This window comes from Cheilinus undulatus, linkage group 3 (genome assembly GCF_018320785.1).
Source record: "Cheilinus undulatus linkage group 3, ASM1832078v1, whole genome shotgun sequence".
NCBI lineage: Eukaryota > Metazoa > Chordata > Actinopteri > Labriformes > Labridae > Cheilinus > Cheilinus undulatus.
In genome coordinates this window covers 3,761,730-3,774,887 of record NC_054867.1, presented here as the reverse complement: position 1 = coordinate 3,774,887, position 13,158 = coordinate 3,761,730, and the positions used below count along the sequence as shown (strand labels likewise).

The following is a 13,158-nucleotide window of genomic DNA, read 5'->3' as shown; positions in this document are numbered from 1 at the left end:
TGAGGGGACTGTGGACAGGCCAAGGGCACATATTTTTGTTAGAAAAGCCTAAAAAAAGTGATTTTTGTATAATATGTCCCCTTTAAAGTCTGAGGTGGAACAATAAGGAGGTTCCTGAGGATCTCAGGCTGCACACTGGATGGTAAGGGGATAATAACTCAGATACAGTATTCAGGGGCCAGACCATAAAGAGCTTTAGAAGTAAGAAGTAAAATCTTAAAATCAATCCTAAAAGAAATGGACAGTCAGTGTAGGATCATTAAGTCAGGAGTAATACTGTATGCTCTCTTATGTTGGTTTTAGTTCAAAGTCTTGTGGCTGAATTTTGTACTATTCAGAGATGTTTTATTAATTTCTGATTAACATCTTTGAAAAGACTCTTACAGTCATCCAGTTTTTAGGAAATAAAAGCATGAATAATGGTTTGTGTGTCATTAAAAGTCATGCTGACCTAATTCTGACAATATTTCTAAGGTATATTAACAGAACTGCATGATTTTGTTGATATGTTTTTTAAATGTGAGGCTGCTGTCAAGGTTTCTGACATTCGGTTTCACATTTGCTGACAGAGAACCGAGTGAGGACTTTATAGTATGATGAAATTTATCCAGACCAATGATTAAGATTCTTGTTTTGTCAGGATTCAGTTCTAAAAAGCTTGCAGACATCCACATTGAAATATCATTTAGATAGTCAGTAAGGTCAGAAAGACTTCTTTAAATCTATAAAATAATTTATTCAATCACTGTAGTGATATCAAATTTAAATTGCACTCATGAAAGAAGGGGGCACTACCCACATACATGGGATTTAAATATGGAATAACCACATGTAACTTTTAAATGTAGTTGTGAAGTTGTGAATTCTCCTTTCAGGGACAACTTTCAGGAAATGAAGACAGTGACTTAAGTTTTTAAGATTTATTGTGAATAACAGGATTACAATGTAGAAACGGTGTAACTAATATGGATGAGAATGTAGAAAATAAAGACAACAAGAAATGACTAAACATAATAATTAACTCAATCATCTTAATTGTGGTTAACTCTTAATAACTAACATGATCACATTGCCAATGAATATAGTTTATATAAGGCTAAAACTAGAAAGTATAAGCAGTTACACAAAACTATAATATTATAACACAAAATTGAATTCTATGTAGTTAAACCATAATAACAAAATTAATAAAACATATAAGGTATTTGTAATTGTAACACTGTAAGTGTTGGCCTACATATGGATAGATTTTAGAGAGAATTGAGATATTCAACAGAAGTTTCTCTCTGGGTTTACACTACACTAAACAGTCACTTAAACTAATAACTATTATAAAATTAAAATACAACAAAAACCATTTACAAAGCAAAGCTTTAAAAAGTATGTGTTTGAGTGTAAGACAAAGAGAAAAGAGGGAGAGAAGGCAGCTGAGGTTCTCAAAATGGCCAACTAGAACAAAGAACATATGGCTGAAAAACATACGGCTACACATGTGACTTCAAAGATGATGGACTAAGAACAAAGAAAAACTCAGACTATGGAGTCTACAAACTCAGAATAATAACTTCATTGCATAGAAACCCAGTGGCTGGACTTTGATTTTAATGTCAGTCATACTGTTTTTTTGTTTAAGGCAGTGTACTGGACATAAATGGACACAGCAAACTAAATTAACAACATAAGCAGAGGCAACCAGACAACAGTAACTCACAGTATGTCGTAGCTTTGCTATATAACATGCTTAAATGCTGATTTGTTAACATGAATGTAACAAGCCATGGCACTAAATATCTATTTATTGGTTATTAAGGCACCATGGTGGACAGAGAGAGGAGAAGAGATGCAGACTTTGAACATGGTCTAAAAACTTTCCAACCTTTCTGTACAGCCATCACATTGCTGCTTCCATTGTCCTGCTGTTTCCTGGAGCAGCGATGAGTTTGTCTGTGTGGTTGAACACATTTCTTCTCACTTTATTTAGTTTTTTCACTAATATCTGTCTAAAACTGAAGACTCCTCTCTGACCTTGCTGTTTAGCCCATTCGTACCTACAAGGTTCCAAATGGGCCTAAAAACAATGTTGGATCAACTGTACACTATATGCTGAAACGATACTAACATGAGCAATTTTGGTCTTGACAGTATAAAAATTACTGCTGAGCAGTTAAACAGTGATATACACACCAATACAAGTCTATAAACTAAAGAATTACTGACAAGCTTTGAACAAAATACACCAGATTAATCAGAGATGATGAATCATCTAGTGTATAGCCTGACTAAGGCCAGCCACACACTTCAAGATTTTTAAGCCAGATTTGGGGCAACATTTGCCTCCCCCTGACGACCGCGGGGGCGTATCCCAAGAGGAGCCTCATCGCAAATGACTGTTTACCTGAATAATCCTTGTGTGTGTGGTGTCAACACGATTGTTTTACTGCTCCAAATCACATCGTAGCCTCCAAAATCCCGAATTGTAAATATCAAATATGTTTGCTATGTACGATTCTAGGTCGTAGTGCCACTGACGGAATATTCACAACAACTAATGAGAGTGAGCACACCGGGTAGAGTCCAGCCGGATCATACGTATTGTATCTTCACCGCTCACAACCGTAAACACAACTTTAACTTAATTCCATCCATGATTTCATCCCGAGTCTCTTCCATGTTTTATGATTTTTGCTGCACCTGTAACCATGCCAGGGCAGCCTGTTGTGGAGGGACAGCAAGAGGGTATCAACAGACATCCATGTTTGTTTGTTTTTTTTGTTTTGTTTTTTCCTGAAGTCACGTCATCACCGAGGCCGTTGGCAGGTCGGCAGGTGTGTGGTCTCCAGTGATCTGACAGTCTGGCTGAGACGTCTAGTGTGTGCGTTCAGAGGAGTAAAGATGAAAATTCTTTTGAAATTGTCCTCATATCTGTGGTCTCACACGGTTTGGAAATCGTTTCAGATTTAAAAATCATGTAGTGTGTGGTCGGCCTAAGCATTGAATTCAGTCTGAGCTACAGAGAACACAGAGACACTGAGGAACCTGACCATAACCCAAACCCAGGATAGAGCGGTTCTGTGAATGTGGTGTTGAAGGTGTGGAGGTGGATCAGTCCATCAGAGGAGACTCTGTAGAAGGACAGAGAGCCAGCAGGATGGTCCAGATACACCGCTACTCTACCAGAGGATGAAGAAGAGGAGGAGGGGATGACTGTTTCTCTGCTATTGTGAAGGACATTGTAACAATGACCAGAGCAGAAAAGACTCCAGGACTGATTATTACATCCAAACACATTTTCATCTCCTCTCCGTCTGATTCCTCTGTAACTCACTGTCACTTCAACCTCTTCTCTCCACTCGACCTCCTCCCCAAGGAGGAGCAGGAAAATGTGGCTAAGGAGAGGAATATGTGGAGACTGAGTCAGCCTGCTTCCACTGTGAGCTGACCCTGAATAAAGCCCGCCACAATCATCAAGATTTTCAAATCTAAACCCATTTTTCAGAACCTCAAGGACTGTTTTTTGTATGAATTATTAGCTATAAAAGGGTGCTTTATAAATCGAATGCTATTAACTAGATCATATTTCATTATTTTGTATCAGCAATTTTAAATAGAGAAAACTAAAACGACAGATTGTAAAACAGTATGAATTTTTAAGACCTTGTCTGTCAAAATGAAAACAGAAGAGTCTAAATCAACCTCTGAGGGACTGAGCCATAGTATTTCTCTCTCCTCAGACCTCTAAAAATGTTTCTGTTTGATGAATGTCAGTGATTGTGAACGTGGATGTTCATACTTTCAGACAGAGATGGATTCAGACAGTCTTGTTATTTCAGATTGTTACCTGATTTATTAATCAAATTCATCATTGAGCTCTCACAAATCAAAAATTCAGACACTCACACTTATTTGGACCTGTATTTAGTCGGTGCCGTCCACCATGGTCGAGCCTGGAGGAAGAAACAGAACCAGTTTAGACATCAGGGATGGGTCAGGATAGATTAAAACACGTGCCTGATTGTTATACAGGACTATCACCAGATGGTGGCAGTAGCAAACTTGAGAGCTGTTTCATAACTGTCATCAAATCACCAAAGAAGATGAGGGGTCATTTGAATTTTAGTCAAATTATGGACCAAAAACAACAATATGGCAGTATTTCCTCACATGCTACTTGGTTATACGTTCATCAATACAGATGTTACAGAGTCAGTATGGCAGTAGATCATCAGAAAGTCTATCAGCTGTTGTCAGAATAAAAGCAAAGATCCTGGATTACTTTTGGGTTTCTTCAAACACCAGCGAGTCTGGAGTAAGACATTAGTCATAAAATATGCAGGCTGGATTAAAACAAGGTAAAATATTGCAGAAACACCAATCTTCATCTACATGACAAGACACCAGGCTAGTTAGCTGTTAAGCATCAACAGCTAGGCTTGTTACTGTGTGCCGTCATCCAGCACTGAATGAGGCTGTAAAGTTAAACTTTCCCTCAACTTCTAAACAGGATCAGAAGATCATAAGCAGAACTTTATGGTTTATATATAATGACTTGGTCTGTACAGCAAAGTTTATAACGGAGGCTTCAGACAGCTGCTTATCGAGTGAGAGTCACACTGTGTAATCCCAATCGGTTCATCAGAGTACTATACTAGTGGACTTCAAGTTAAACCAGAATAAGTATGAAGAACAACAGGAAGAGAGACCACAGAGAGGGATATATCAGGTTTCAAAGTTAAACATTATTGTGTTTGTATTAATTAAAAGCTTAGTGATTTTAAAATATTAGTTTAATTTATTTCTCAGATCTATGAGGATCTGGAATTGTCGGGCTCCTGGAAATAATGGACTCCTGAAATAATGTCAGCCTCTAGTCTAGAGCTGCTCCTAATGCCTGAACAGGCAGCAGATACTGGGGCACTGCTGGTAACCTAGTGTTTATGTCCACATGCCCCATGTGTAGAGGCTGTTGTCCTCACAGCAGACGGGGAGGGGGTCAATTCTGGCCAGTGGCTCCTTTCCGTCATGTCATTCCCCACTCTCTCTCTCTCTCTCTTTCTCTCTCTCTTTCTCTCTCCCCAGTTTCTTAATTCATCCACTAGCCTATCAAAATAAAAGCATAAAAACCTCTGTAGAGCTGAAGTGCTGAGGGCTAACTTTAGTATTGAGTTATGGTCAGTATGTCTGTCTTTCTGTCTGTACCTCAGTGTCTCCAGTCTGCAGTGTGGATCCTTCTGTAGACCAGACAGTAGTTTCTCTCCTTGTTCTCCTGGATGATTGAAGCTCAGGTCCAGCTCTGCCAGACAGGACGAGCTCAGAGCTGAGGCCAGAGAAGAACAGCCTTCCTCTGAGACCAAACAGTAAGACAGACTACAAACACAGAGAGAAATAGAGAGAAATAAAATAGGCTCCATTTTACATCTGGAACTGAGGCTTTACATTCCCATAATTCAGGCCTGCTCTAGGTACCTTCTCATGGTACCTAGACCTTTGAACACTTCATTCTAAAATAAGGTAAGATACATTTGTTTTTGGCGCTTCACCCACACTGCAGCAAGAAGACAACCATCAACAACATACAGATCACACTTCACCAGATAAATCACTATTTTCTTAAAACACTTCATTACAACTGAAGTAAGTCATTATTCTCTTTACAGCTTGTTTTTTTAGGGACAGGAATAATAATAGAGCGCCTTCACATAGAAGGGACACAATGTTTGCCCAGAGATTTCTTCAGGGCACCGTCTTTACTGCGGGATTTCAATAAATGGCCAGAGATGCCATCTAGTTCTGTTTCCTTGCTGGGGCAGATGACTGAAAAAAGTCTCTGTACAACATGTTAACAGTCGCTAGAGTTTAGTGCAGGTAAAATGTCCAGTTCTCCTCTCTGTTCCTGTGAGAAGTCTCTAGTTTCAAGCCTGCAGTAAAAATCCTTTAACTCATTTGCCCTTTCTCCCTCATTTAACACATTAATACTGCTCTTAGCAGGGGACATGTTAGTTATGTTCTTCATTCAGTCTTGCAGTTTTTTGGAGTTTCTTCATTTTTCTAGTTGGATTCTTTGATGCAGTTGTCATTGTTGTTGCACTAACCTGAGAGTTAACAGTCTGCAGTGTGGACTCTCCAGTCCAGAAGACAGCACTGCCACTCCTGAATCCTGCAGGTTGTTCTAACTCAGGTCCAGCACTCTGAGACTGGAGGACTGGGAGTTGAGGACTGTGGACAGAGCTCCACAGCTTCTCTCTGAGAGGTTGCAGCCACTCAGCCTGTAAAGGGTTTTAGTTTAGTCAATAAAATAATTACAAAAGACAAGACAGATTAGTTGGCAGACTTTATAAAAGTTGTGACATCCTGACCTGAGAGTTTCCAGCATAAATAGTGGATCCTGAAGTCCAAGACAAAGTCGCTCTATTTCTGAATCCTGCAGGTCGTTGTAACTCAGGTCTAGCACTCTGAGACTGGAGGACTTGGAGCTGAGGACTGAGGACAGAGCTCCACAGCTTCTCTCTGAGAGGTTGCAGCCACTCAGTCTGAAATGGACACAGAGGTAGAGATAAGTTTATGTTTCTAAATACAGACTACTTTTATCCGTGGAGTAGTAAGTTCACCTACAGAGCTTTGTTGGAGGCTTTGACCACTGGCAGCAGCCTCAGTAGAGCCTCCTCTGAAGCACAGTATTTCTTCAGGTCAAACACGTCCAGATCTTTTTCTGGTGACAGTAAGATGAAGACCAAAGCTGACCACTGAGCAGGAGACAGTTTTTCTGTGGGGAGACGTCCTGATCTCAGGGACTGTTGATCTCCTCCACCAGAGAACGATCATTCAGTTCATTCAGACAGTGGAAAAGATTGATGCTTTTCTCTGCAGACAGATTCCTATTGATTTTTGTCTTGATGTACTGGACTGTTTCCTGACTGATCTTTGAGTCACTTCCTGTTTGTGTCAGCAGACCTCGTAGGAGATTCTGACTGGTGGTCAGTGACAGACCCAGGAGGAAGCGGAGAAACAAGTCCAGGTGTCCATTTGGACTCTCTAAGGCCTGGTCCACAGCACTATGATGGAGATGTCTCAGCTTAGGCTTGGTTCTTAAGATTTTGGACATCCTGGATGGTGTTTATTCTTCTGCCATCAGGTTGACTCCAGAGTTGGTAAACGTCAGATGGACATGAAGAGCAGCCAGAAACTCGTGAACACTCAGATGGACGAAGCAGAACACCTTGTCCTGGAACAGTCCTGTCTCCTCTCTAAAAATCTGTGTGAACACTCCTGAGTGCACCGAGGCTGCTCTGATATCGATGCCACACTCTTTCAGGTCTGGTTCATAGAAGATCAGGTTTCCTTTCTGCAGCTGCTCAAAAGCCATTTTTCCCAGAGACTTAATCATCTTCTTGTTCTCTGGATTCCAGTGTGGACCAGTCTCAGCTCCTCCATTATACTTGATTCTCTTCACTTTGCACTGGACCACCAGGAATTGGATGAACATCTCAGTCAGGGTCTTTGGGAGCACTCCCTCCTCTATAGTCTTCAGCACATCCTCCAGAACTGTAGCAGTGATCCAGCAGAAAATTGGGATGTGGCACATGATGTGGAGGCTTTGGGATGACTTGATGTGGGAGACGATTCTGTTGGCCTGCTCATCATCTTTGAATCTCTTCCTGAAGTACTCCTCCTTCTGAGGGTCAGTGAACCCTTTGACCTCTGTCACCATGTCAATACACCAAGGAGGGATCTGATTGGCTGCTGCAGGCCATGTGGTTATCCAGAGCTGAGCAGATGGAAGCAGGTTCGCCCTGATGAGGTTTGTCAGCAGCACATCCACTGAGGTGGACTTTGTGACATCATTTAGGATCTTATTGTTGTGGAAGTCCAGAGGAAGTCGACACTCATCAAGACCATCAAAGATGAACACTACATGGAAGTCTTTAAACCTGCAGAGTCCTGCTTCTTTGGTTTCAGGGAAGAAGTGATGAATGAGCTCCACCAAGCTCAACCTTTTCTCTTTCAGCACATTCAGCTCTCTGAATGTGAATGGAAATGTGAACTGGATGTCCTGGTTGCATTTGCCTTCGGCCCAGTCCAGAGTGAATTTCTGTGTTAAGACTGTTTTCCCAGTGCCAGCCACGCCCTTCGTCATCACTGTTCTGATTGGTTCATCTCTCCCAGGTAGAGCTTTAAAGATGTCTTCCTGTCTGATGGTTGTTTCCTGTCTTACAATAACCCTGGATGTAGTTTCAATCTGTCTGACCTCGTGTTCATTGTTGACCCCTCCGGTCCCTCCCTCGGGGATGTGGAGCTCTGTGTAGATCTGATTCAGAAGGGTTGGGTTTCCTGCTTTAGCGATCCCCTCAAACATACACTGGAACTTCTCCTTCAGGTTAGACTTGAGTTTATGTTGACATACTGAAGCAGGAGTTCCTGAATGAACAAGCAACAAACAATGTGAATTAGCCAATCCAAACAAAAACATAATATTAAAGAGTGGCCATGCAGTTCTCCTTCCACCATTAGCTCCATCCAAAAAAAAAAAAAAAAATCAGTTGTTCAGTGGGTGCGTGCAGAATGTTAAAACAGAGTTTGGAAATGTAAACCTCTACTTCATCTTTCCATCATCTTAAGTTTATGTTTTCTTTTTACTTTTAAAAACTTACTGTCCAGGTGTGTTTTATGCTGCTTGGACTGGTCATTGAAGAACTCTGGTGTTTCCATCTGAACTCTGTCGAAAAAATATCAGGTTTAAAGACATTTAATGACAGAGTTTGAAAGGTCAACAAAATGTCACAGCACAAATGTTGGAGGTTTAAATGATTCTTACACATTTACTAGGGTATGGATGTATGTGTATAGAATAGAATAGGTACTTTATTAAGGCCATGAGCACGGACCTTGGTTGGCGTGGTCCTATTATATCTGTATGCATTATTTTTCTGTCAGTAGAATCGCGAATTTGGGGGCTTCCCATGCTCAAAAACTCATCAAACTTTACAGAACATTGTCCCCCAATGGAAATTTTTGTATTTTGGTGTAATCGTGAAAGTCTGTCAAGCAGGGGCTAAACAGGGGCTCCAAATGTAATTGGGGACGAAGTAAGAGCTACAATGCTGTGAAAAAATATTTGCCCCCTTTCTGATTCCTGAGTTGTTTGCATATTTATCACACTTAAATGTGTCAGATCATCAAACCAATTTTTATATTTCACAAAAACAATCCAAGTAAATGGAAAATGCAGTGTCTGAATGATAATTACATTTTTTAAGGGGGGAAAAAAATTCAAACTTATCTGACCCTGTGTGAAAAAGTAATTGCCTTCTGAACCTAATAACTGGTTGTGCCACCCTTGGCAGCAATAACTGAAATCAAGCGTTTGTGATAATTGGTGATGAGTCTTTCGCATCGCTGTGGAGAAATTTGACCCACTCTTCTTCACAGAATTTTTCTTTTTTTTTTTTAAGTTTTTTTTGGGCCTTTTCATGCCTTTATTTGATAGAGGAAGGACAGTGGATAGACTCAGAAACAGGGAAGAGAACGGGGAGAGACATGTGGTAAAGGGCCACAGGCTGGATTCAGACCTGGGCTGCCCACGCACATGGGAAGCGTCCCAAACCACTCGACCATTTGCGTGCCCCAGCAGAAGTCATTGTTCCATCAATCACAGCAAGTGGTCCAGGTCCTGAAGCAGCAAACAGTCCCAGATGTCACACTGCCACCACCACGTTTGACTGTTGGCATGATGTTCTTTTATCGAATGCTGTGTTATTTTTACGCCAGATGTAACGGGCTGCACACCTTCCAGAAAATTCAACTTTTGTCTCCTCAGTCCACAGAATATTTCTCCAAAAGTCTTGGGGATCATCAAGATGTTTCTTGGCAAATGTGAGACGAGCCTTTCTGTTCATTTTTGTCAGCAGGGGTTTTGGCCTTGGAACCCTCATCTAAGTCACAACAATAGACAAACACAGTCTGCTTAAACTAATCCCGCACACAAATGATATGTTTTCATGTTTTTATTGAACAAAACATGTAGACATTCGCAGTGCAGGGTGGAAAAAGTATGTGAACCCCTAGGCTAATGACTTCTCCAAGAGCTAATTGGAGCCAGGAGTCAGCCAACCTGGTGTTCAATCAATGTGATGAGATTGGATGTGTTGGTTAAAGCTGCCCTGTCCTATAAAAAACACACACCAGTTTTGAGTTTGCTGTTCTCATAAAGCATTGCCTGATGTTAACCATGCCTGGCACAAAAGAGCTCTCAGAAGACTTACGATCAAGAATTGTTGACTTGCATGAAGCTGTAAAGGGTTACAAAAGTATCTCTAAAAGCCTTGATGTTCATGTGTCCACAGTAAGACAGACTGTCTACAAATGGAGAAAGTTCAGCACTGTTAATACTCTCCCTAGGCGTGGTCGTCCAGTAAAGATGACTGCAAGAGCACAGCGCAGGATGCTCAATGAGGTGAAGAAGAATCCTAGAGTGTCAGCTAAAGACTTACAGAAATCTCTGGCACATGCTAAAATTTGTGTTGACAAATTCTACAATAAATAAAACATTAAACAAGAATGGAGTTCATGGGAGGACACCATGGAGGAAGCCACTGCTGTCCAAAAAAAAAAACATTGCTGCATGTTTGAAGTTTGGAAAAGAGCACCTGTTCCACAGCACTACTGGCAAAATATTCTGTGGACAGATGAAACCAAAATTTAGTTGTTTGGAAGGAGCACACAATGCCATGTGTGGAGAAAAAAAAGAACAGCTCACCAACATCAAAACCTCATCCCAACTGTGAAATATGGTGGTGAGGCCATCATGGTTTGGGGCTGCTTTGCTGCCTCAGGGCCTGGACACATTGCTGTCATTGATGGAAAAATGAATTCCCAAGTTTATCAAGACATTTTGCAGGAAAACTTAAAACCATCTTTCCGCCAACTGAAGCTCAACAGAGGATGGGTGATGCAACAGGACAACGACCCAAAGCATAGAAGTAAATCAACAACAGAATGGCTTCAACAGAAGAAAATACGCCTTCTGGAGTGGCCCAGTCAGAGTCCTGACCTCAACCTGACTGAGATGCTGTGGCATGACCACAAGAGAGCAAATAACACCAGACATCCCAATATTATTGCTGAACAGTTTTTAAAGAGGAATGGCCCAGAATTCCTCCTGACCGTTGTGCAGGTCTGATCTGCAACTACAGGAAACGTTTGGTTGAGGTTATTGCTGCCGAAGGAGGGTCAACCAGTTATTAAATCCAAAGGTTCACATACTTTTTCCATCCTCCACTGTGAACATTTACATGTTTTGTTCAATAAAAACATGAAAACATATCATTTTTTGTGCAGTATTAGTTTAAGCAGACTGTGTGTGTCTATTGTTGTAACTTAGATGAAGATCAGAACACATTTTATGACCAATTTATGCAGAAATCCAAGAAATCCCAAAGGGTTTACATACTTTTTATTGCAACTGATATGATGATGGAGAGATGATGATGATGAATGAGGGACAACATGATCATTAGAGCTATGGTTTTAATTGTATAGTGTCTTACCTTCCATCTGCTGATTGTTTGAACATGAGAAAGCGATCATTAGACCGGTCACTCTTCATGGACACACAGCTGGGTTCAGGAGAGTCTGGTCTCTGCTCCTCCATCCTGAAAACAACATGATAGATTTATGGTAGGGGTGGGCGGTATGGAAAAAAATCATATGATTTTTTTATGGCCAGAAGAGGATCTCGATTTTATCAGGATTTTTTTCATTAAATTTTTAAGACAAATTTGCAGGTTAGCGACCAGAAAAAAACAACCTTTTCTCAGATTTTTTCTCTATTCTGTACCATCTTGTTGGCCAATGCATTATATGTATGTGTGGGTGTGTATATGTATGTATATGTATTTATGTAGACGTCTTATCCCACAATATATTAACATTCCAAACATTTATTTTCCTGCATTCTGATCTATTCTGTCTTCTGGAACCAACTTCTAAATTTTCTGCACCACTTTGGTATTATTATGTGTGTCTTCATCTGTGTTTTAAAATCTACTTTACTGTTTATTAAGCACATTTTGACACCTTAATTTGCATTTTAAAGTTTATGTTCTTAAAAAGAATTGCAGCTGAAGCTTTAAACAAGTAGCCTGTTTATACAGTATGCAATTTAACATCATATTTACTCCAGCCTTGTTTACAGACTGCCAAATAAAGAAAATATAAATATAAAACACATTTAATGAATTTTTGAGACATGTGGTTATGCCTTTAAATAGTGACCGTATGTTATTTTAACGCAATTTTGGTATTTATTTAAAAAAGGTCGTGTATACGTTGATTTACTGCTCTGAATAAGGCTGTGATGAGCAGTGACATGAAGTGACACACTGGAACCTGTCTGCTGCTTACAATGACGGAGAGAAGAGGAGGAAAGGCAGCTACAGCAGTATGAATGTAGGCCAAAGAAATGCATGTAAATCAGTGAATTTACTGTTAAATACATTTTCTAATAATGATCCATGTCTGGACGTCGCGGACATCACCGCCTCCCTCCGTAAAAAGACGCTGATGTTATAACGTTTCACTCGTGACTGCGTTATCCTGACGTTTACTTGCCAGGTGGAAAGGCTTGTAAACAACTCGGAAAATAATAATTGAAAGCAAAACAATGTCGGCTGTAACAATTAGCTACATCAGTAGGCTACTTGCCTCTGACACCTTACTCCGCTGACTGCGGTATGCTTCATCTCTCTGCTCTGTTTGAACCTCGGCAGACCGGAGGACGCTGTCGTTAGAGCTCATCCAAAAACGTTGATATGCTTTGTTCAGATTGTGCAAATAAAAATTTGTTTTGCACACCAAATATTCAGAAAACCAAGACGAAGCTTCGTTATCGTTTGAAATCGTCATGAGAACTAAATCTTAAGTTTCACTTTCACTTTTGCAGCATGAGTTTCCGCTGCATCTCTGCTGGGGGGGGGCAAAGAGCGAGAAGTAGTCGAGCTGATCCTACAATAAAACAGATTAAGCAGATCGCCAAAACATTCTATTTCTTCACGATCATGTATAAACCTACTATTCAGCCACCCCTAACCAATGCTCACAAGCAGAAATGGTTGCAGTGGGCCCAGAAACACATGAAGACTCATTTTCAAACAGTCTTGTTGACTG

General features: G+C 40.5%; 1 protein-coding gene across 1 annotated transcript; it reads right to left on the bottom strand.

The window, feature by feature from the left end:
* Positions 1-941: 941 nt before the first annotated feature.
* On the bottom strand, positions 942-11,644 carry LOC121503498 (protein NLRC3-like). Its single transcript, XM_041777956.1, has 7 exons — positions 11,541-11,644; positions 8,646-8,710; positions 6,610-8,412; positions 6,354-6,527; positions 6,090-6,263; positions 5,197-5,364; positions 942-3,944 (listed from the first exon to the last, which is right to left on the bottom strand). The coding sequence occupies exons 1-3, from the start codon at positions 11,642-11,644 to the stop codon at positions 7,112-7,114; spliced, it is 1,470 nt and encodes a 489-aa protein (XP_041633890.1). The 3' UTR covers positions 942-3,944; positions 5,197-5,364; positions 6,090-6,263; positions 6,354-6,527; positions 6,610-7,111.
* Positions 11,645-13,158: the final 1,514 nt, after the last annotated feature.

Bases quoted from the DNA above. Each gene is read 5' to 3' on its own strand.
- LOC121503498 (XM_041777956.1), bottom strand. From the start codon at position 11,644: ATGGAGGAGCAGAGACCAGACTCTCCTGAACCCAGCTGTGTGTCCATG. The intron at 8,711-11,540 runs GTAAGACACTAT...TTTTTTCGACAG, and splicing joins AAACAATCAGCAGATGGAAG to AGTTCAGATGGAAACACCAG. The intron at 8,413-8,645 runs GTAAGTTTTTAA...TTGTTCATTCAG, and splicing joins GCATAAAACACACCTGGACA to GAACTCCTGCTTCAGTATGT.